The 22,580-nt window shown below is 46.2% G+C and overlaps 1 protein-coding gene across 1 annotated transcript; it reads right to left on the bottom strand.

Moving 5' to 3' along the window:
* Positions 1-252: 252 nt before the first annotated feature.
* On the bottom strand, positions 253-7,211 carry ZNF132 (zinc finger protein 132). Its single transcript, XM_041742994.1, has 3 exons — positions 6,768-7,211; positions 4,076-4,202; positions 253-2,707 (listed from the first exon to the last, which is right to left on the bottom strand). Exons 1-3 carry the CDS (start codon positions 6,780-6,782, stop codon positions 777-779), a joined length of 2,073 nt encoding a protein of 690 aa, XP_041598928.1. The 5' UTR covers positions 6,783-7,211; the 3' UTR covers positions 253-776.
* Positions 7,212-22,580: the final 15,369 nt, after the last annotated feature.

The raw sequence follows: 22,580 nt of genomic DNA, 5'->3' as shown, positions 1-22,580 counted from the left end.
CTTTTTTCAACCTACCCCACCACAACTGTCAAGATTAAAGTTGACTTGATTGGGGTACCTGGATAGCTCAGTTAAGCATCTGACTCTTGATTTCAGATAAGGTAATGATTTCAGGGTTGTGAGATTGAGCCCTGCATCAGGCTCTGTGTTGGGCATGGAGCCTGGTTAGGATTCTCTCTCCCTCCCTCCCTCTCTCCCTCCCTCCCTCCCTCCTCTCTCTCTCTCTCTCTAAAAAAAAAAAAAAAAAAGTGACTTGGTCAATAACGTTCTTTATTATTATGCAGAATACAGAAGACCAAGATAAGTGATTCAAGGGGAGGGTGATGTGTGGGCTCAGTGGACACATCATTGGGGTTACATGCAGACATGACAACATCCATGAGGAATGAGGAATGTGCATCTTCCTGAGAAGCCCAAACTGGACATCCCTCAAGGCCCCTCAACCAGCATGGGATTAGTTTATGTCCTAACTGTCTTAGAGGCAATGGGAATGAAGCCATTCCAGTGGACCCAGGACAATCATGAATCCCTCCAGGAAAAAGGAAGGAGAGATGTTTTTCCATGTATATGTAGATAACTGCTGCAAATATTTGGATCCAGGCAGGCTGGAAACGGGAGATAGTTCAGCTGTGGGCTGCTCAGAAAGGGCAGAGTACATTCTGAGGGCTTCTCCACATTAGTGGTACGTGTAGGTAACTTCTCTGTGGGTATTCTGCTGCATGAAGTTTGACTTGGCTGAAGATCTTCTCAGAAGGACCATATCCATAAGGCTCCATTCAGGTATGAATTCTTTTATGCTGATATAGATTGCAGAGGCGGCTGAAGACTTTCCCACAATGGCTACACTCATAAGTCCTTTCCCTGGTGTGAACTATTTGGTGTCGAACAAGTGTAGATCGTTCACTAAAGGCTTTCCCACACTGGCTACACTCATAGGGCCTTTCTTGTGTGTGAACTCTCTGGTGACGAACCAGGTGGGAGTTATTGCTGAAGCCTCTCCCACATTCACTGCATTCATAAGGCCTTTCTCCAGTGTGAACTCTCCAGTGATAAATGAGGCTGGACTTTCGGCTAAAGAATTTCCCACATTCACTGCACTCATAAGGCCTTTCTCCAGTGTGAACTTTCTGATGTTTAGTGAGAATGGAGTTCTGGCTAAAGAACTTCCCGCATTCGCTGCACTCATAAGGCCTTTCTCTTGTGTGAACTCTCCAGTGCTCAATGAGACTGGAACTGTGAGCAAAGGCTTTCCCACATTCACTGCACTCATAAGGTCTTTCCCCGGTATGAATTCTCCAGTGCTGTATCAAACTAGAGCTGCGGCTGAAGGCCTTTCTACATTCACTACATTCATAAGGCCTTTGCCCAGTATGTACTTTCTGGTGCTGAACGAGGGTGGAGCTATTGCTGAAGGCTTTCCCACATTCGGTGCATTCAAAAGGCCGTTCTCCAGTGTGAACTTTCTGATGTCGAAGGAGGTGGGAGCTTTGGCTGAAATCTCTTCCACATTCACTGCACTCAAAAGGCCGTTCTCCAGTGTGAACTTTCTGGTGCTGAGCGAGGTTGGAGTTATTGTTAAAAGCTCTTCCACACTCACTGCACTCATAAGGCCTTTCTCCAGTGTGAACTCTCCAGTGCTGAATGAGAGCAGAGCTGCGGCTGAAGGCTTTACCACACTGATTGCAGCCATAAGGTCTTACTTGAGTGTGAACTTTCTGGTGCCGAAGGAAATTGGAGCTTTGGCTGAAGGCTCTTCCACATTTGCTGCATTCAAAAGGCCTTTCTCCAGTGTGAACTTTCTCATGACGAGTGAGGTGTGACCTGTTATTAAAGGCTTTCCCACATTCACTGCACTCATAAAGCCTTTCTCCTGTGTGAATTCTCTGGTGATGAACAAGTGTGAGTTTGTGGTTGAAGGTTTTCCCACAATCACTGCACTCATGTATTAGTCTAGTGTGAAATTTCTGGTGCTTCCTCAGTTTAGAAGTGTGACTGAAGGTCTTCCCACACTCTTTACACACATGACATGTCTTTCCATCATGACATTTTTGGTGATTTACCTGGGTTGATTTCTCTTCTAAGGAATTTCTAACTGTTGAGCATCTAAATGCTGTCCCTTCAGAGTGAGTTCTCAGGTGGCTGAGCAGAGTGGAGGTCTTCTGAAAGGCTTTTCCATAATTGTTGCACTTGAAGGGCTTCTGTGTGGTATGGATTTCTGTGAGCTGCTCAAGATTAAAGCTATGTAAGGCCTCCCTACACTCTATGCTCCTTTGCAGTCTCCTGCTGTTGCCAAAGGCTGGGTGCTGGAAGAGGTCATGGCTGTCCAAGGCATCCTTACCACCTTCCCCACAAGTGAAGGGCTTCTCTGACAGGTAGACTACAAGGTTTTCTACAAATGAATCCTTGTCCTTGTCCCATCTGAAGGGCTTTTCTCCACTGTGTCCTTTGTCCTTCTGGTGATAGTGAAGGTTTGCACTGAACTCAAATTCTCTTCTACATGTTCCACATGTGTAGGGGGTCTCCTTAGGATACGTTCTTTGATGTTCATCCAGGTGTAAAATGTTTTTCAAGAACGGGCTACACATATCACAGGTGTCAGCCTTCTGAGTGGAACGATTTACACTAGGGATCCTGACCTGTGACATCCCTTCTACAGAAGCATTCTGCTTTGAACGGGCCCCCTCATCTTCCACTCCATACCAACAACCTGAAAGCAGAGAAATTTCTGGATAACTGAGTGTTCCACTTGGTGGAAAGGGTGGCTTCAACAGAAATGAGTGGCTGACATATACAGGAATGGGTCTGAGGGATGGTGACAGGCCAAGGGGGCCATAATAAGAGTGAAGGGCCTACTGTGCAGGACAGGGCCTAGCCAAGCTACAGAATAAAGGAGGCCTTACTATAGGCAAGGACAAAGAGAAGGACAAAAAACTTGAATAGATATTTCCCAAATACACACACACACACAGACACACACACACAAAGGGTCAATAAGCACATGAAAAGTTGCTCAACATTAGTCATTAAAGAAATGCAACCAAAACTACAGTGAGATACCACTTCACACCTACTAGGATATCTATGGGAAAACAGACAATGACAAGTGTTGATAAGGAAGTAGAAAAATTGGAATACTCATACACTGCTGTGAAAATATAAAATGGTGCGGCCAATTTGGAAAATAGTTTGGCAATTCCACTCCTATTTATCTATCCAAGAGAAATGAAAATGTACCCATACAAAAACTTTTACTTGAATGTTCATAGCAACATTTTTCATAACACTCAAAAAATGGGAACAAGACAATGCCCAATCAACTGATGAATGAAAAAACAAACTGTGGTATATCTACACAATGAAATATTATGTGGCCATGAAAAGGAATGAAGTACTAACATGTGCTACATGGATGAACCGCAAAAATATTATGCTAAGTGAAAGCCATTCACAGAAAAACATATACTGTGTGATTCCATTCACATGAAATGTCTGAATAAGCAAATGTATATAGTCATGAAGTATATTAGCAGTTGCCTAAGGCTGAGGGAGAAGAGGTGAGGGAGGATGGGGAGTGACTGATAATGGGTACAATTTCTCTTTAGGTGATAAAAATGTTCTCAAATTAGATGATGGTGATATTTATACAACTGTGCAAATACACTAAAAACCTGTAAATTACACACTTTAAAGTGTGTAAAGTTCCAACTTTATGGTATATCTCAATAAAATTATTTCTAAAAAAAAGTCTCAGGGGGGAAGGGACAGAATTTAGGCATGGCTCCACACTGGGTCACCCAGCCAGGAACTGGTCAAGCTGAGTGGAATCCATCAGGCAGATGATAGGTGCCCAATCCCCAACCTGGCCAACAGCTACTGGGACAATTCATGAGGCTGTTGAGAGAGGCAGGGAGAGTGCACACAGCCCAGTTCCAGCATCCACAGTACCTATAACAGGAAACCTGGGAAGAACTAGTGCCTGGGTTCCAGCTTTGGAATGAACAGAAAACTTTCTATGGGAAGAAGGCAAAACAACAGAAGCTGGTCACCATGCTGAGGCAGGGCAGAAAGGCCTTACCAAGGGAGGTCATGAGCTCAAAGTTCTCCAGCATCACACTGTAGTACAGATGCCTCTGGCTGGCATCAAGAAGCTTCCACTCCTCCTTAGAAAAGTATACAGCCACATCTTCAAAGGTCACTGGGCTCTGCAATGACAAGACAGCTAAGCCAAGGGGTCAATAGATAGGCTGAAAAACAAACAAAATCATTAAATGGACACATCCAGGCCCTTGGCCTATGACTCAGAGTTATGCCACATCTACCACTGGCATCTCCTCTTCTTGTGACCCCCTCAGTCCATCATTCCCTGACTCACCTGCAGGTCCTCCTCCTCCTCAGGCCCCCACCTCAGAGGAGGTAAGAGGCCCTGACACCACTGGTGTCCCTCTCTCCTTGTAGTTCCACTGGTCACTCTATCCAGGCAAATCCAATCCAGGGGAACAAAAAGCAGGTGGGCACACAAACGCTGTCTGAGCTCTGGGCTGGCCAGGAATCCCTTCTCCATAGTAAACAAGCTCTCCTGTGTTGTGTCTCTTGTCTTTCCATATCACACCTTCCAAGTATAAAAAAATTCAGACTCTCTTTTCTCCCTTAAGCCTCTACTACTAGGGACCTGAGCACACTGGTTCACATTCCCTTATTTTGTATATGTCACTCTTTGGACCATACCATCTTCATATCTAACCACCCCCCTATTCCTTTTTTTTTTTTTTTTAAGATTTTTATTTGTGTACTCATGAGAGACCCAGAGAGAGAGGCAGAGGCACAGGCAGAGGGAGAAGCAGGCTCCATGAAGGGAGCCTGACATGGGACTCGATCCTGGGCCTCCAGGATCATGCCCCCTGTGGCTGAAGGCGGCGCTAAACTGCTGAGCCACCCGGGCTGCCCAACACCCCCCCAGTCCTTTCCTTGTCTACACCGCAGGCACCTCCCTAGTGCCTATATCCAACTATGCACGTGGCATACCCAACAAAGGCAACCAGGATCCAGCACTGAGCCTAGCTTGCCCCACATCTCCAAAAACCACCACTGCCACAAACAGCCATCACTTCTAATTAATGCTTCCCCTCTCAGCTCTGTTGCTGTAGCCTTCAGTTCTCCAGAACCATGAGTAAATCTTAAACACTGCTGCTCTCTTCCACCTCTACCCTTGTACATGCTGTCCCCTCACCAGTCATTGCTGTTCTCTCTCTTCCTATTAGACAAATCCCAGACCTACTGCCCCCCACCCCTGGCTTGGGAACTTTTAGCTTGGAATGACCCTTTCTGCCTGATTACTCTCCAGTCCGAACCACACTACTACCCAGGCCCCAAGGAGGATGGCCACCAAAACCTACTGAGCTGTAGAGAGGTAAACCAGTCTCACCTCAGGCCCCACTGTCATCTTATCTTTGTTACTTTCACGCTTCATTTTTTCATCCCAGGTCTAGTCTCTGGTCAGAGGCTTGGTCACCATTCTGGTCAACCCACAGCCATAAATAATGTCCACACGCAAGTCTCCATTCCTTGGATGTCTCTAGCCTGCACTTGGTATAAAGCATACTCGGTATCACAATTTGGCAGTCTGTAGGACACCTCAAATACAATATGGCCAAAATCCAACTCTTTACCCTCCCTCTGATATGTACTCACTCTAATTTCCACATCTGAAAAACCTATCTGGGTCAATCCTCCTATCTCACTGCCTCACATCAGGAAATCTAGTCCACTCTACTTAAAAAGTTCAGGAGCCAATAATTTCTCCTACTTCCACCTTTGGTCCTAAAGCACACACCAGAACTACTGAAGTCACTCAAGGGAAGGCTCAGTGGTCTTCCTGCCTCCAATCTCACCTCCATCACCCCCTGACTAAATCTGTTTTCCACTCAGGATCCAGAGGGAGCTTATTAAACCTGAGTCAGATCATCTCCCTTCTCTGCTCTAAACTATCCACACTCCTACCATGTTCACAATTGAGACTCAGCTCCTTAGCTTGCCATTCCAGGCCAATATCTGACCCCCTGCTCTCTACATCCACCAGATGAAATACAGTCCTGCAGTTCCCTGAACACTTGCAACTGATACACCTCCAAGAAATTTGCACATGACTGGGACACCCTTCCAGACCTTATCCCATAGGATTCCAGAAATGTGAATGTTCGGGGGAGATCATCAAGATGTGACTGCCAGTTGACCCATGCATGAGCTTGGCCTGGGCAGAGGGAGGTTTATCACCTCCTGTCCTTGTCATCACTTCCCATCTTCTATTCCCCCAGGGACACAGCTTTGAGATTGTGCTATGGTGCTGAAACCATCTGGATGGTATATGTAACTGAACCAAGTTAAAATCTCTGTATAAATTTAAGATTCAGTGGGCTAATGTGGAGGTCTATTTCTGGGGCTGTCCCAGGCAGCCTTCCTATGTACCTGTCCTTGCTTATTAAAATTTCACCTACTCATCTGGAGTGACCTGCTTCCTTCACTCTCTTCCTGCCATCTGCCTATGGGGTCGGTGTCAGATTACATCAGAGAAGCTCCTCCTAAGGAGGCTGCCAACTAACAGTGAACCCCTCTATATAAGCTCCGGCCTGGATTCCGGAGGCTAGGAAAAGTGACTCAACTCCAGACTCAAGTGTAGGCGAAGAGTCCTGGACACACTATTCCCCGTACAGGGGCTCGAGGATCAGGACAGGGATCCCAGCGGGTGAGAAACCGGGGCACCTTCCACTCACCTGCCCTGGGTCCATCAGCGACGCTGCTGGCCTGGTCAGGCTGTGGGTTGGTCGGGACCGTGCGAGGCGGCGACAGGGACAATAAACAATGTGAGCTCATGCAAACCCCCACACCCTCACTGCCTGGGGTGACAGCAGGCTGACGGTCGCACTTAGGGCCTTAGTCTTCCCCAATATCAAATGCGCCCGAGGACCTGAGGGCGGCCTCCCGGGACCGCGGGTAGAAAGCGGAGGGCGGGGGTTCCTAAACTCCGTTTTACATCCGGGAAACCAAGGCTCAGAAAGGAGGAGCCATTACCCAAAGGGTGAAAGTGCGTGCAGTGGTGCGGTGACAGTTCCAACACTCCCCTATCCCCATCTCTGGTCCCAGTGGACGCCTGCCAAGCAGCCCACCAACCGCCAAGTTAAGAGCGCAATGGCGACAACGGAAACGCCCAGGCTCAGAGCAAGCCTCGGCTGGAGGCCGGCAGCCCACTACGACACTAGGTCCCTGAGCCAGTAGCTGTGCGGCTGGATCGTTGCCTAGGTGATGAGGACTCGCGCCCGCCGGGTCGCGGCTCACGCAACGCGAACTACATTACCCAGAAAACACCTCACCGAGTCCCATCAGTGCTTCCCAGTAAAGCACCTAGGAGAGGGACGTTTCCGAGCGCACCAATGATGGGCTAGGGGAGGGGCGTTTCCGGAACCGCCGCGGTCTTCTGGCCACCGCTTCAGGTGTCCCGCAGTTTCGGTAACGGCTTGCGGTTTTGTCCGGAAGGGGTCTTGCACCGAGGGACCTTTGCGCCAGGCTATGGACGGTGTGGTGTCCAGGAGGCTCTCCGAGCCTGCGGGCGTGACCCCGACCCGGCTGGACTCTGAGTCCCAGTGTTCTAAGTCCCTGACTGAGCTCCAGGCCTAGACGTTCAGGACAATGGGGGATTCGCGCAGATGCCAAGTGTTCATTCCATAATGTAGTATGTTAAGATGTAGAGGGTAGCGGCAGAGGGATCTGCTTATGCAAAGACTCAGAGGTGAGACTGATCTGAGGACATTCAGGAAAGTTCTGTCTTCCACTGCAAGGAACCAGGAGCTTGAGTAGAGGGTGCTGGGACTCATAGAAATTTTTGAATAGAGGAGGGATGTCCGGGGCGCCTGGGTGGCTCAGTCAGTTAAGCGTCTGCCTTCGGCTCGGGTCATAATCCCAGGTGCCTGGATCGAGCCCCGCATTGGGCTCCCAGCTCAGCGGGGAGTCTGTTTCTCCCTCTGCTTCTGCCTCTCGCCCCTGCTCATGCTTGCTTGCTCTCTTCCTCTCTCTGTCTGAAATGAATAAATAAAATCTTTAAAAACAGAAAAAAGAAGAGGGATGTCCATGATCTGATTTAGGATTTTGAAAGTATCCCAATGTATACCAAGTAAACATACTGAGTGAGCACACTGGTGGGAGAGGGGTTGTGGCCAGGCTGAAAACAGGGAGATTCATGAGAATGCTGCTGCAGTATTCATAGGGACAGTTATGAATTCTGTACAGAGCAGGAGTAGGAGAGGTGAGAGAAGTGATCCGATTTCGGTTAGATTTTCAAGATGAAGTTGATAGGATTTCCTGATAGGAGTGAATGTAAGTAGTGGATAAAGGACCATCCCAAGTGTTTAGGAGAAGAGAGGTACTGCTGTTCATTGAGATGGAGGTTGGCAGGAGGAGGTTATGGGGAAGATAAGAAGAATTGGTTGATGTAGAGTCTGATTTGTCTGGAGACTCTGGTGGGGGTGACACGTGTGCCTGTGAACATACAGGGAGTTCTGGTTTGGCCTCTGAAGTCCAGGCCACAGTCCAAGGAAGGACCTGAGAATGGTATTTTGGAAGGAGAGCCTTAAGTTGTGGGTACAGATGAATGGCCCTGAGGTGAATGTGGGGTATCCAGACTAAGGACCAGTGGTTAGGTGGAGGAAATGGGTGTGGAAGAGAAGCACTGTCCAAAGACCGGTGGATCTGGGAAGAGTGCACACCCAGGAGGAGGATCCATTCTCAGAGAGTGAGCAGGGATGTCAGGGGACAAGGTTTGGGAGCTATAAGGGGAAGTGGCTGCAGGACAGAGACTGGAGTTCCAGGTCCCATGCCCAGTGCTTAGATGCATCTGTTTCCTGGCCTGGTGTTGCAGAGCCCATTGATCCTTAAGGAGAAGATCACATACCTATTTTGGAAAAAGTGGAGCTACTACCATGGCATAGTCCTGTCTTCGCCAGGTTAGGCAAATGTGTTCCCCATGGGATGTGTTGCTGGTCCTGGTGCTGGCCCATGTCTTGATGGCTCTTCTCCCAGAATGCTGCATAAGCAACCCCAACTGCTTTTACCTTGAGACCTTTTCATCATTGTCAAGGGTCAAAAATATCACAATCCAAATAACAGATCACATCCAGCTTGGTGATTATCTGGCCAAGAGACCCCATCAGGGCCTGTTGCTTTTCTGTCCCCTCTGTCATACCTCCATACTCCAGGAGGTTTTCTGCCAGCTGTCCCTTGTCAGCTCCTGTGATGGCACATGAGTACTGACATGGTCATTGATTGTGGGGACAATGAGCTTTTCTGCTGAGATCTTTCCTGGTTATTCATTTTGTGAGGTTCAATTTTCCAGATGCATGGGTGATCCTAACTCACCTTGCTCTGTCATGGGTAAATTACCCTGACATGGGGTTGACCTCTCACAAACCACTCGATCCACCATAAGAATGACTGTCTACACTACCCTAAATGTGGTCAACCCAAGTTGAACCTGGCAAGGAGACCTGTACAGAGCACCTTGAATCAGTCAATGACCATGAAGGACCAGTCCTGGTCAATGCAAAACTGGTATGGGAGGACCTATAGCAGTGGGCTGATCTCTCATGTGGTACCTGACCTATGCCCTCTGTTACTCTGGTGCCCAATAGCCATGTCTCTTTTCTATCGTTCTGACCACTTGCTGACACTCTGTTCTACTTTCCCTTGACTCTTGACCCTGGCTGATTCCTCCATGTCTTTTGCCTCACAGTCTTTCTTCTTCTGTCCTCTTATGGTCAGGTCCTCCACAAGTGACGTCCCCTTAATGTGTCCTGTGCTGGGATCCCTGGGTGGCGCAGCAGTTTAATGCCTGCCTTTGGCCCAGGGCGCGATCCTGGAGACCCGGGATCGAATCCCATGTCGGGCTCCCGGTGCATGGAGCCTGCTTCTCCCTCTACCTGTGTCTCTGCCTCTCTCTCTCTCTCACTGTGTGCCTATCATAAATAAATTTAAAAAATTTTTTTAAATGTGTCCTGTGCTGATACACATACCCTGTATGTATCCTTAAGTAGCTCTTGAAAATTTATTTCTCCATGAGATTGCTTGTTCCCTCTAACAAAGGTGGATATGGCGTCAATGGCTGGACCACCCTCACTGCGCAGCACCTTCCTGTCACAGGATGCTGAGGCCCTGCCAACTCCATATTTTGCAGAATCCACAGAGAACTGACACTGAAGAGATGCCTAGTAAACATGGTGCATGGAGAGGTGTTACAATAACCAAAGAAATTTCAGAATGGCAAAAACCCTAAGTACATTGGGAAGGTGGGAAGGTCATCACCTTTGCCTCCATCCTGAGAAAGCAGGGGTACATTCATATCTTCAAATGTTATGAGTGTAGTAACACAAAAAAGCCTCCATCCAGAGCTCTATTCCTTTTTGAGCACTAGAATGTTCTTCTGAGAAAGACTTTATAAAAGCACGGAGTATGGCTCAGCTTTAAGCAAAATTTTGCTTTCCCCTCTACACCAAAGGACTCAAGTGCAGAGAATGTAGGCATTTGCATTCCAAGCTCCTTTCTTGTTAGCATCAAAAGATCCATATTAGAGAACAGTTGTACAAATGCAGTAATTACATGAAAATTTTCAAAAACAGGGACGCCTGGGTGGCTCAGCAGTTAAGCGTCTGCCTTTCGGCTCAGAGTGTGATGCTGGAGTCCAGGGGATGGAGTCCCACATCGGGCTCCCCGCGTGGAGCCTGCTTCTCCCTCTGCCTATGTCTCTGTTTCTCTGTGTGTGTGTGTCTCTCATGAATAAATAAACAAAATCTTAAAAAAAACATATTAAACCTGTTTCACACAATCACCACTGGAGAAAGGCATAATGAGTACAGCTGATGTTAGAAAGCCTTTTCTCTATAGATCTTGGAAACTAGCCCTTTATCTGAAATGTCATTTGCAAATATCTTCTCCCATTCTGTAGGTTGTCTTTTAGTTTTGTTGACTGTATCCTTTGCTGTGCAAAGCTTCTTATCTTGATGAAGTCCCAATAGTTCATTTTTGCTTTTGTTTCTTTTGCCTTCGTGGATGTATCTTGCAAGAAGTTACTGTGGCCAAGTTCAAAAAGGGTGTTGCCTGTGTTCTCCTCTAGGATTTTGATGGAATCTTGTAAGATCTTGTAAGATCAAGATCTATAAAGAACTTCTTAAACTCAACACCAAAGAAACAAACAATCCAATCATGAAATGGGCAAAAGACATGAAGAGAAATCTCACAGAGGAAGACATAGACATGGCCAACATGCACATGAGAAAATGCTCTGCATCACTTGCCATCAGGGAAATACAAATCAAAACCACAATGAGATACCACCTCACACCAGTGAGAATGGGGAAAATTAACAAGGCAGGAAACCACAAATGTTGGAGAGGATGCAGAGAAAAGGAAACCCTCTTACACTGTTGGTGGGAATGTGAACTGGTGCAGCCACTCAGGAAAACTGTGTGGAGGTTCCTCAAAGAGTTAAAAATAGACCTGCCCTACGACCCAGCAATTGCACTGTTGGGTATTAACCCCAAAGATACAGATGCAATGAAACGCCGGGACACCTGCACCCCGATGTTTATAGCAGCACTGTCCACAATAGCCAAACTGTGGAAGGAGCCTTGGTGTCCATCGAAAGATGAATGGATAAAGAAGATGTGGTCTATGTATACAGTGGAATATTACTCAACCATTAGAAACGACAAATACCCACCATTTGCTTCAACGTGGATGGAACTGGAGGGTATTATGCTGAGTGAAGTAAGTCAATCGGAGAAGGACAAACATTATATGTTCTCATTCATTTGGGGAATATAAATAATAGTGAAAGGGAATATAAGGGAAGGGAGAAGAAATGTGTGGGAAATATCAGAAAGGGAGACAGAACATAAAGACTCCTAACTCTGGGAAACTAGGGGTGGTGGAAGGGGAGGAGGGCGGGGGGTGGGGATGAATGGGTGACGGGCACTGAGGGGGGCACTTGACGGGATGAGCACTGGGTGTTATTCTGTATGTTGGTAAATTGAACACCAATAAAAAATAAATTTATTTAAATAAAAAAAAAAAGAAAGCCTTTTCTCCCAGATTTAATCCAATTTTGCAGCATTACTGCATTGAGTGTAATGAGTAGGAGAGCAAAATGCTGCAGCTCCTGCCATATTCTACATAGAAATATTCACACTGGAGAAAGCTCCTGTGTGTACAGCCAGCATGAGAGAGCCGTTGGCCACAGCTCCTGTGCTGCTAACACCAATAACTTCACTAGAAAAAAGCCATTTGAGAGCAGTGAATGCAGTAAAGTCTTCAGCTGCCCTTTTCTTTTTTAATATTTGATTTTAAATAATTAACCTATTTTAAAAACTTCATTCAATATAAAAACAATAATACCTGAAAAGAACCTACTCGAGTAGCCTTCAGCCATAAGTTGGACCTTGTATAGACGAACCTCCACCTGTGGAGACACTCCATGACTGCCTTGTGTGTACGGAAGCCTATAGGGGCCATGTTGTACCTTGTGACCACTTATCACGTTGGGTGCTGTGGAAAATGCTGTTCTGTGTTTGATGGTCAACTCCGATGGCTCAGCATAAGCAGCCCCTGTTCCCTGCTTGCTCTCCCCTGGAAGGATGGTGGTGGCCCTGTACCCATTGAAGTGGTATCATAGTGCTCACCCATGACTGAGTTTGTCATGGACATGACTCCTACTTTGAGCAAGGGGCCTGATAGTATCTGGAGGGCTTCTGGGTAAGTTTCCCATTGTTTATGGACTGTGAAATCTGCCTTTGACATCCATGATGCCTTCATTGAGCTTCTTCTGTTTAGCAGGAGTGCATTGAGTACATAACAAAAGTGTTCTTAGTCTGGTCATTGGGGCCACTATAGCACTTGACAGGGCACAGCAGCAAGGCATGGAGCATGTCTGTCTAGATGTGACCCAATTTGCATTTATATCCCATGTTTCCTGGCAAAGAATGAAGCCTGTGTGTTCTGAAGCTTCTGACCTGGAGTTCTCCCTAGAAAAGGCAGTCGTTGGCCTGGAAGAAGCAAGATGGTGGTATGTGTTTCAGGGACTGTCTCCCACCTCAGCAGTGTTGTAAGGAAGTGCTCTGAAGGCCATATCCTAGTAATATATCACCTACTTGGTTTGTACAAGGATGAAATGAGTACTATAAATAGATAAAGAATACTGAGTGTGAATAAATAGGACATGAGAAAGCCTAGCCTGACAGCATTTTAATGTTTGGGCCCTTGCAAGATCTAGGTGTCAGAGGGTCTTAAGGATCTGTGTATCTCCCACAACTATACTCCTAACCAATGTTTTATGCATTCCTGTCATCTCTTAGTGGGGTAGATGGTTATCTACCATGGTTATCTACCATGGTTATCACCATATGGTCAGGAACTCCAGGACTTTGAGAAAGAATAGCCCATATTCCTGTTTGTTAAGTGGCTTTATTGAAATGTAATTTCCGTATTATAAAATACACCTATTATAAGTGCATAATTAATGACTTTTAATAAATTTATAGAGCTGTACAACCATTATTATCTCACCCCATACCCATTGCCTCAGAATGTTCCTTTGAACACTTTTATAGCCAAAACCCACTCCTATCCCTAGCACCTGACAACCGCCAATCTATATTACACTTTTGTCTTTTCTGGATATTTCATATAAACAGAATCATATGTGGGACGCCTGGGTGGCTCGGCGGTTTGGCATCTGCCTTTGGCTCAGGGCATGATCCTGGGATCCAGGATCAAATCCCTCATCGGGCTCCCTGTGGGGAGCCTGTTTCTCCCTCTGCCTCTGTATGTGTGTGTGTCAATAAATAAATCTCTTTAGAAATAAATGGAATCATATAATATATAGCTCTTTGTGTCTTATTTCTATCACTTAGCATAGTGGCTTATTCATGTTATTTTTATATATTTTATTCCATTTTATTGCTGAATAATATTCCCTTGTATGGCTATATCACAGTTTATTTTTTTTTTTATCACAGTTTATTTATCATTCATTAATTGGTAGATTTTGAATTGTTTCCAGTTCCTGGCTATTATAAATAATGCTACTAGGCACATATGCTTACAAATCTTTGTGTAGATATATGTTTTCATTTCACTTGGGTAGATTCTTTAGGGGCCAAGAGTAGGCTGCTCCAAGATGGGCCACTTTGACAGAAAGATTATTTTGAGTTAAAGTAATCAAGGGCCATCTGGGTGGCTCAGCCAGTTAGGTGTCTGACTCTTAGCTCAGGTTTTGATCTTGGGTCATGGGGCAGTTGGGCTCTGCACTGGGGGTGGAGCCTCCTTAAAAAAAAAAAAGTAATAAAAACCCAACAGATTAAAGAGAAGCTCTCTACCTTCCCCACAACTGCCTAATTTTCATTGGAAAGGAGAGACTAATAGGATGGGAACTATTAACAGAGACTCTACTTAAGGAATTTATCTACATAATAGAGAAAGCTTATATTTCCAAACCTCTCCTTTCAACTTCTTGCTACTGAGCTTTCACCCCTTTGTATCCTCAGTCCTCTACCCTTAGCTTCATGTTGCTTCACTGTCTTTGGAATTTCATATCTGTTGATTCCCTGTATGTATGCCTAATAAATTTTATTTTCTCCTGTTAATCTGTATCATGTCAATTTGATTCTAAATATGGTCCTTATACAGGGTTTACTGTTCCTATGGGACAGAGGAATGTCTTTCTGCCTAACAATTCCTATGAGTGGAACTGCTGAGTCATATAAGTTCATGTTTATTTCTTTAGAGTCAAACTGTTTTCCAAAGTGTCTCTACCATTTTATTTTCCCACTAGTGCTGTAGTATTGTTTTCTTCACTTTCCTGTCAGCACTTGGTGTTGTCATCCTAGTGAGTGTGAAATGTTATCTCAATGGATTTTTTTTAATTGTGGTAAAATATACACAAAATAAAAATAAATTCTTAAAAAAACCACATTTTACATAGAAAGCATGTGCTTATTTGCCATTCATCGATCTTTAATGAAGTGAGTGTTCAAGTCACTTTTGCCCGCTTTTAAAGATTGGGTTGTCTTTTTTTAAAAGATTTTATTTATTCACAAGACATACACACACAGAGGCAGAGACACAGATCAAAGGGAGAAGCAGGATTCCTGCAAGGAGCCGGGTTTGGGACTCGATCTCAGACCCCAGGATCATGCCCTGAGCCAAAGGCAGATGCTCAACCACTGAGCCACCCAAGCGTCCCAAAGATTGGGTTATCTTATTAAGTTGTAAGAATTCTTCATATGTTTTAGATTCAAGTCTCTTTTTAAGATTTTATTTATTTATTCATAAGAGACAGAGAGAGGGAGGCAGAGGGAGAGGGAGCCTGGTGCGGGACTCGACCCCAAGACCCAGGATCACGACCTGAGCCGAAGGCAGATGCTCAACCGAGCCACCCAGTGCCTCTAGATTCAAGTCTTGTCAGAATTTGTTTTGCAGACAGAGTTCCCAGCTTGTGACTTGCATTTACATTTGTTGAAGTGACAACTGAAAAGCAAAAGTTAAAAATTTTGATTAAGTCCAATCGATTTTTTTCTTGTCATGCTTTTTGTTGTGTTTAAGAAATCCACCAAATCTATGCTTTCTTCTGGAAGTATTATTGTTGTAAGTTTTATACTTATGTCTATGATGAATTTTGAGTTAACTTTTGCATACGACTTGAGATAAGCTTAGAGGTTTGTTGTTAAATCCAGTTCCAGGACTATTGGTTGAGATTATCTTTTCCATATTGAATTTACTTGGCCTATTTTGGTACATGGAACCCGAAAGTCTACTTGGCATCTGGCTTTAGGCAGTAAATGGCTCTGTGGCTCAAATAATCAGAAGGGCCACCCTGACCATCACTCAACATTGCCTTCCTTTGTGGCTGGTTCATAGGACAATCTTCCTGTAGAGTCAAGATGAACATTAATAGACCCAATTTATAGATGCTTAGAGCCACAATGGCTTTATTTTAGATGTTCCAACACATGCACACGCATATGCATAGCTATACAGACATGTATATACACACACCCACAGCAGGCCAACTGCCTTGCACAGAGCCCTGATGGGGAGAGAAGAAATCAGGTTCAGGTCAGGGACATTTTACCAAATCAAGGATTCTTTGCCAAAAGACTTCATTTTACAAAGTGCACACATAGGTGATCATTCAGGATAAAAGGGATTGAGTTCTGATGATGAATGTCTGCCCTATTTTGCTTGCAGGCCTAAGCTCTACATAGCTCAGCTACACTTTAATCTCAAGCAGCCCTTCCATGTTGATGCGGGGCAGTCATTACACCCAGGAGGGAGAGCCTGAGCAGCCAAGGATCCCTAGATACTTCACAGAAATTGGCACTATGGGAAGATCAAACACGCAGAAACAGCAGGCCTTTGTTAGCTACGTTCTGGCACCACCAGGGAAATACTGAGGTTCCACTAAGTTGGCTGGTGTGCACAGAGCCCTGGTGAGGAGAGTAGAAGGCATATAAAAGACTTCATTCGCACACTGGGAGCAGCTTTTTGAGGTCTGACTAGCCATAGCTGGCCACATGAGTACAAGGAATTGAGCTTCTGATGATCCATGATCCCTTTGCTTGGAAGCCTGAGACCCCAGGGTTCAAATGGACTTTAGTTCTAACTCCAAGCCCCCCATGTTAATGGAAGGCAATAATTATACCCGGGATGTACAGGGTTTGACATACCTTGGCATACAGGGAGCACTTAGGCAGACCTACCACATACTTAGCTGACCACAAGCATGCCTGGGATCCTGTCATCCCTCATCAGCATTAGGGAAGTGGGGTATCCTGAGTTGAGTAGCAACAGCAGTGCCACTGCCCCTGCTTCATGCTGTGGGGTAAATACTATGCCAAAAACCTTCATGTCTAGGGATCCCTGGGCTCCTGGCAGCTTGGTTTGCTTATTTTATGACAGTTGCAAGTGTTGGACCAGGAACACACATGTGGCCCATATATATAGGTCACACATATACCTATAAATTTTGTGTTGTTTTCAACATTTCTAAAATCAAAAGGCTTCACATAAACATATGGAGCTCTCCCTCTTGGAAAATCAGAAAATGGAGGCAACCATATGTTTATTCCATGATCTCTGATCCCTATACCCAGGTACAGCCTTGCCTCAGTGGCAGCAAAAACCAGCAGATGTTGAAGGCCATGGACACCACACTCACCTGGAATATTGGCTGGGCTACAAAAGTCCTGGACTATAGTCCCAGGGTTTCTGCCTATGCAGTGATGGTATTGAAGTGACCAGTGCAGGGAAGCTATAGGAATCCACACCGCTATAAGCTTATTTGCTGTGGCAGTGAGCAGCATACTGCTGGTTATGCCCATTGTAAAGGGTTATTGTACTCATGCTAGAGCATAACATGAGAGTACACAGGACTGACTTCCTAATACCTGCAGAGCTGAGTGTCTCCTATGGTCAAAGTCAGCGTCAGTAAGTTTGTTGTACAGAAACACTGGTTTTAAGGTGAGTCAGGGAGACTGGCAAACAGAGGAGATACAGCCAGTGCAATGCCTGGACATTATACCCACTCACAAGGATTGTGTTCAACTGTATATCCAGTAACAATCACATGGGTAGCTTTCAGTCAGCCATATCTCCTCTGTTTGCCCATCTCCCTGAGTCTCTCACCTCAAAACCAGTGTTTTTGTACCCACTTATGGTTCTACCTAGCTCCTGTAGATCTTACATCCAATGATACCTACAGATTTTGGACATCAGGGGCCTTTCTCCCTCTTTATCCTGTTAGAGCCCAATTCTGTTCTCCCATCTCCCTCCACACACAACAGATGGAGTCCTAGAGTTAAAGATGGCTTCAACAGTAAGGACTTTATTATCACACACTCTAGAGAGCAGGCATTTTCAGGATAGGGTGATTTGGAGCCTGGGCAAATCCATTGCAAGCACCATCTATAGACTTAACAATGCCCACAAAAAAGGGAAACCACTAAAAAAAGGGGGGGGGGACTACTTGTGTAAGTCCCCAGGCTCTGGTCAGATCCTCTTGGAGAGAAAGAGGTCAGGGCCATGCCTCAACAATTGGGTACAGGGCAGAGATGGAAAATGGGGCCACCCCAAAGAGCTGCCATCATTCATGTCTCCCTCTAGAGAATGAGAGAGCACAAGACCAGCCTTCTCTAAGTATGCTGAGATGACAGGCTATCGGGTGGGGGTGGGGGGGCCACCTGGTAGAAGTGAGATAGCATCTGACAGTGACATAATCTGGCAAAGCACCTGGGGAGATTACAAAATGTGATGTAGCTCCTGAAAGCTTCCTATGTTTCTGGCCATCTCCTGGTAGGGATATTGGGATATTTTCCAATTTTTGGCGTATGGCTTCTTCACAAAGGTTCCTTTCACAAGTTTTCTGAGGAGTGAACCCTTTAAAGATGAATAAAGAGAATGCCCCGGTTAGTTGTTTTCCACATTTGCCATACTCCTAAGGCCTTTCTTTGGTGTGACTTTTCTGGTGCTAAGTGAGGCTAGAGCTCTGGCCGATGGCATTCCTATGTTGACTGCACTCAGATGGCTCTTTTCCAGTATGACCTTTCTGGTGCTTAGAGAGATTTGAACTATAACAGAAAGGTTTTCCACACTTGTTACACTCATAAGGCTTTTCTCCAGTGTGAACTCTCTGGTGCTGAGGATGGAGCTTTCACTGAAAGCTTTCCCACACTGGCTGCACTCATAAGGCCCTTTTCCAGTGTGAACTTTCTGGTGTTTAACAAGGTTAGAGTTATAACTGAAGGCTTTTCCACATTCACTGCACTCATAAGGCCTTCCTCTAGTGTGAACCTTCTGGTGCTGAATGAGGGCATAGCTTTGCCTGAAGGCTTTCCCACATTCCAAGCACTCCAGTATGAATTCACTGGTGTGGAACAAGGTTGGAGGGGCAACTGAAGGCTTTCCCACACTGGTTGCATTTATAAGCCCTTTCTCCTGTTTGACTCCTTTGATGCAGAATAAGTTTGGAGGTTTGCTGGAAGGTATTTCCACATTCACTGCATTCAAAAGGCCTTTCTGTGTTGTGAACTTTCTGATGCTGAACAAGAGGAGAGCTATTAATGAAGGCTTTCCCCCATTCATTGCATTCATAAGGCCTTTCCCCAGTATGTATTTTCTGGGGCTCAACAAAATTGGCAATACAGCTAAAGACTCTCTGGCATGTCTGCATTCATAAGGCCTTTCTGTGTTGTGAACTTACTGATGCTGAACAACTTGGAAGCTGCGAGTGAAGGCCTTCCCACACTGGCCACATTCATTAAGGCTGTTCTCTAGTGTGAACTCCGGTGCTGAACAAGTGAGTGTTTCTGGGTGAAGGTTTTCCCACATTTACTGCAACTGTGATGCATTTGTCTGGTATGAACTTTCTGATGTGTCCTCAGTTTAAAAAGGTGCCTGAAGGCCTTCCCACATTCCTTACACACATGGGATGTTTCTCCAGTGTGATTTTTTTTGCTGATCAACAATAGTCAAGTTCTATTTAGAGAAGTTTCCCCCTGTGGGGCATCTGAAAGGTCTCTCTTTGGAGTCTGTTATCGGTGGTCCAGGAGCATGAAGGCCTTCAGAAAGGCTTTCCCTCAGTTGCTGCACTTGAAGGGCTTCTGTGTGGCATGGACTTCCTGCTGCTGCTGGCAGCTAGAGCTATGTTGGAAGGCCTCCTTGTTCTTGGTGCTCCAGTGTGGCTTCCCCATGCTGTGGGTGGCCTGATGCTGCAGGTCATGGCCCGATGTCCAGGACATCGTTAACATGTTCCCTGCATGTGAAGAGTTTTTCTCCACTGTGCTCTTCCATTTGGTGCTGGTGAGAGTTTGTACTGAGCCAGAACCCTTTCCCACACACCTCATACTTTTATGGTTTCTGCCTATGGTATATTCCTTGATGCTCAGCTAGTGTAATATGTCTTTCAAGACCAGACCACACATGTCACAGGTGTTGTCCTTCTGGGTAGAAGGACACACCTTCGGGGTTCTGAACTGGAGCACTCCTTCTACAGAAACACTCTATTCCTGGGAAAAGAAGGTTCAAGAGGGGCTTCCCCTACTCCACACCAACAACCTGAAAGCACAGAAATGTTGGTAAAGTTTATATAGGCTTTGTTTAGAGGGGGTAGCCCCTTTATAGATGTGGATCTGACAAATTTAGGAATGGGAATGTAGGATCAAGTCAGGGTGAGGTACAGCTTGTGGTGCAGTACTGGGCCTAGGAAGGTGAAGATTCAGCATGTGAGAACACAGGTGTAGGGTTCAGGCTGGGAGGAGAGTCAGGGACTACAACTCCTCAGCTTTCAGCAAGAACCAACACAGGCAGGCACCATATCTCTGATATGAAAAGCGGACACAGAGGAGTGTGCATGAGCCCAGGAAAATCCAGCTGTAACTGGGATCTGATGCTTAAAGCCTGTATGCGTGAGATACGTGCACATCTCATAATACATTGGCTATGGGTTAATGTGGGACACTCCTGTAAAAGGAGGTGTGGAGTGGGCTTAGGAAGACACAGAGATCAGAGCAGTAGAGTCATGCACCACCCAGTACCCAGGGACAAAGTAGAAATGGCAGGAATGTGGTGTCTAGAATGAGGAAGTGGAGTAAGGTATGGCTACTGGCCCCAGCAACAAACACGAGTGGAAAACAGGGAAGGTGCCCAGTACAACTTGAACCCAGACCCAATGTCACCTCTTCTCTGGCTCCCACTCATCAGAGCCAGACCCCCTCTCAGTCTCTCTTGCAGTGTATGGAGACATGTCCACTCTGTCAGGCTCCCAGGGTCTTTGTCCTGTTTCAGATGAGCAACCACACAGGACTTAGAGGTTGTAAGTCCTGGGAAAAACATAGGGTGGGTGAGTGGCTGGCCCAGCTAACAGCAATCCCAGCTGCAACAGACCACAGGGAGCTCATGTCCTCTTTGTAACTGGGAAGAAAATTCAATGTTACAAAATAAGCCTCTGAGGAGTATCTCACAGGAAGAGCCCAGTGGTTGCCACAAGTAATAACCATGTTGGTGTCTAGAGTCTGTGACATAGCTAGGCTCCTGGAAATGCCTGATATAAAGAGGGGGTACGAACCTGGGCACAGCGGTGCCACTGATCTGAACAAACTCAGGCAGCCAACCTGAGACCCCGCAGTCCTGAGCCCTTCCCCAGAAAGAGAAGCAGATATTGGGGCTCCTCAGGGAAAGGAGCAGGCTGTGCCTGTGCCCCAGCTCTGCACACACAGCAGATAGTCCAGAGGACGAAGCAACACCCATGCTCAGCTGTAGGAAGACAGAGCTATTCCTGGGAAAAGAAGGACAGAGACTAGAACTGAGGCTGGGGGTGAGGGTAGGGGTGGAAAGGCCTTAACCAGTGAGGCTACAAGTGCCAAATTCTCAAGCATCACATCGCAATACAGGTGCCCCTGAGCCTCATCAAGGAGCTCCCACTCTTCCCAGGAGAAGTACACAGCCACATCTTCAAAGGTTCCCCAGCCCTGCCATGATGAGGACAGCTAAGTCAGCCAAACCAAAGACAGCAGAATAACTAACAAAAAAATACACAGATGAACTGATCGAGACCTAGATCCCACATGCTGTCTGGTGGGTAGTCTCTGACCCCCAAATCACCCCTTGCCAACACACTCCTAGGTCACCCTTCTCCTGAAGCTCCAATACCATGGGTGCCATTGTTTCCTTGTGTCACTGATCACTATGTCCTCCTTCACACAGCAGGGAGATGGACAGGTAGTTGCCACAAGCTCTGACCTGGTTGTGGGGCCTCACTGCCTCTACCAGGCAATTCCCTTGGCTTCCCAGTTCCTGACTCCCAGAACAACCAAACTGGGGCTCATCTCACATAGGCCCCCCAGTACCAGGACTCCAGTCCATCAATTCACACCACCTCTGTATGTGCACGTCCATCTTTGTACCACACATTTCCAGACCCCACCAACATCCATGGCACATCTTCCTCCCACTCACCCTACATATCACTCTGCAAATGGTGTCCAGAATGTGGCTCACTTGGTGAGGTCAATCAGGATCTCATCCTGACCCAGACTTCCAAACGTCCCAACCTCCAGAGGTGGCATCCAGGCTTCCTTGAGTTTCTCTAACTGATCCTATTCCTACCTTTATCCCTTAGCCATCCAGACTGGGCCACAAAGACCTCTGGGACCTCCAGGTCTCTCTGCCTTTATTGATTCTGTCCCCTCACCATCCACAGTATTCCTCTCTCCCCGTAAGAATGCACATTCAAAGCCCGGACCCACCACCTCCCACCCCAGGCATGGGATACCCCCAGGTGATTACCATTGAGCTAATCTGCTATCCTGACTAAAACCCTCAGGTCCCACAGAGGATGGCCAAGAAATGCTGGTGAGTCCATAGAAAAGTAAATAAACATCAGCCCTATTCCCACTGTCATGTTGCTTGCATCTCCAATATGCTTCAGCCTGTCCCAGGGATCTTGGTCATGTTCTGGATCCTCTCATACACACACCTTCTCTCATGGCTGC

The sequence above is a fragment of the Vulpes lagopus genome, chromosome 2 (assembly GCF_018345385.1).
Source record: "Vulpes lagopus strain Blue_001 chromosome 2, ASM1834538v1, whole genome shotgun sequence".
Classification (NCBI taxonomy): Eukaryota; Metazoa; Chordata; class Mammalia; order Carnivora; family Canidae; genus Vulpes; species Vulpes lagopus.
This window is presented reverse-complemented; position numbering and strand designations above follow the sequence as displayed.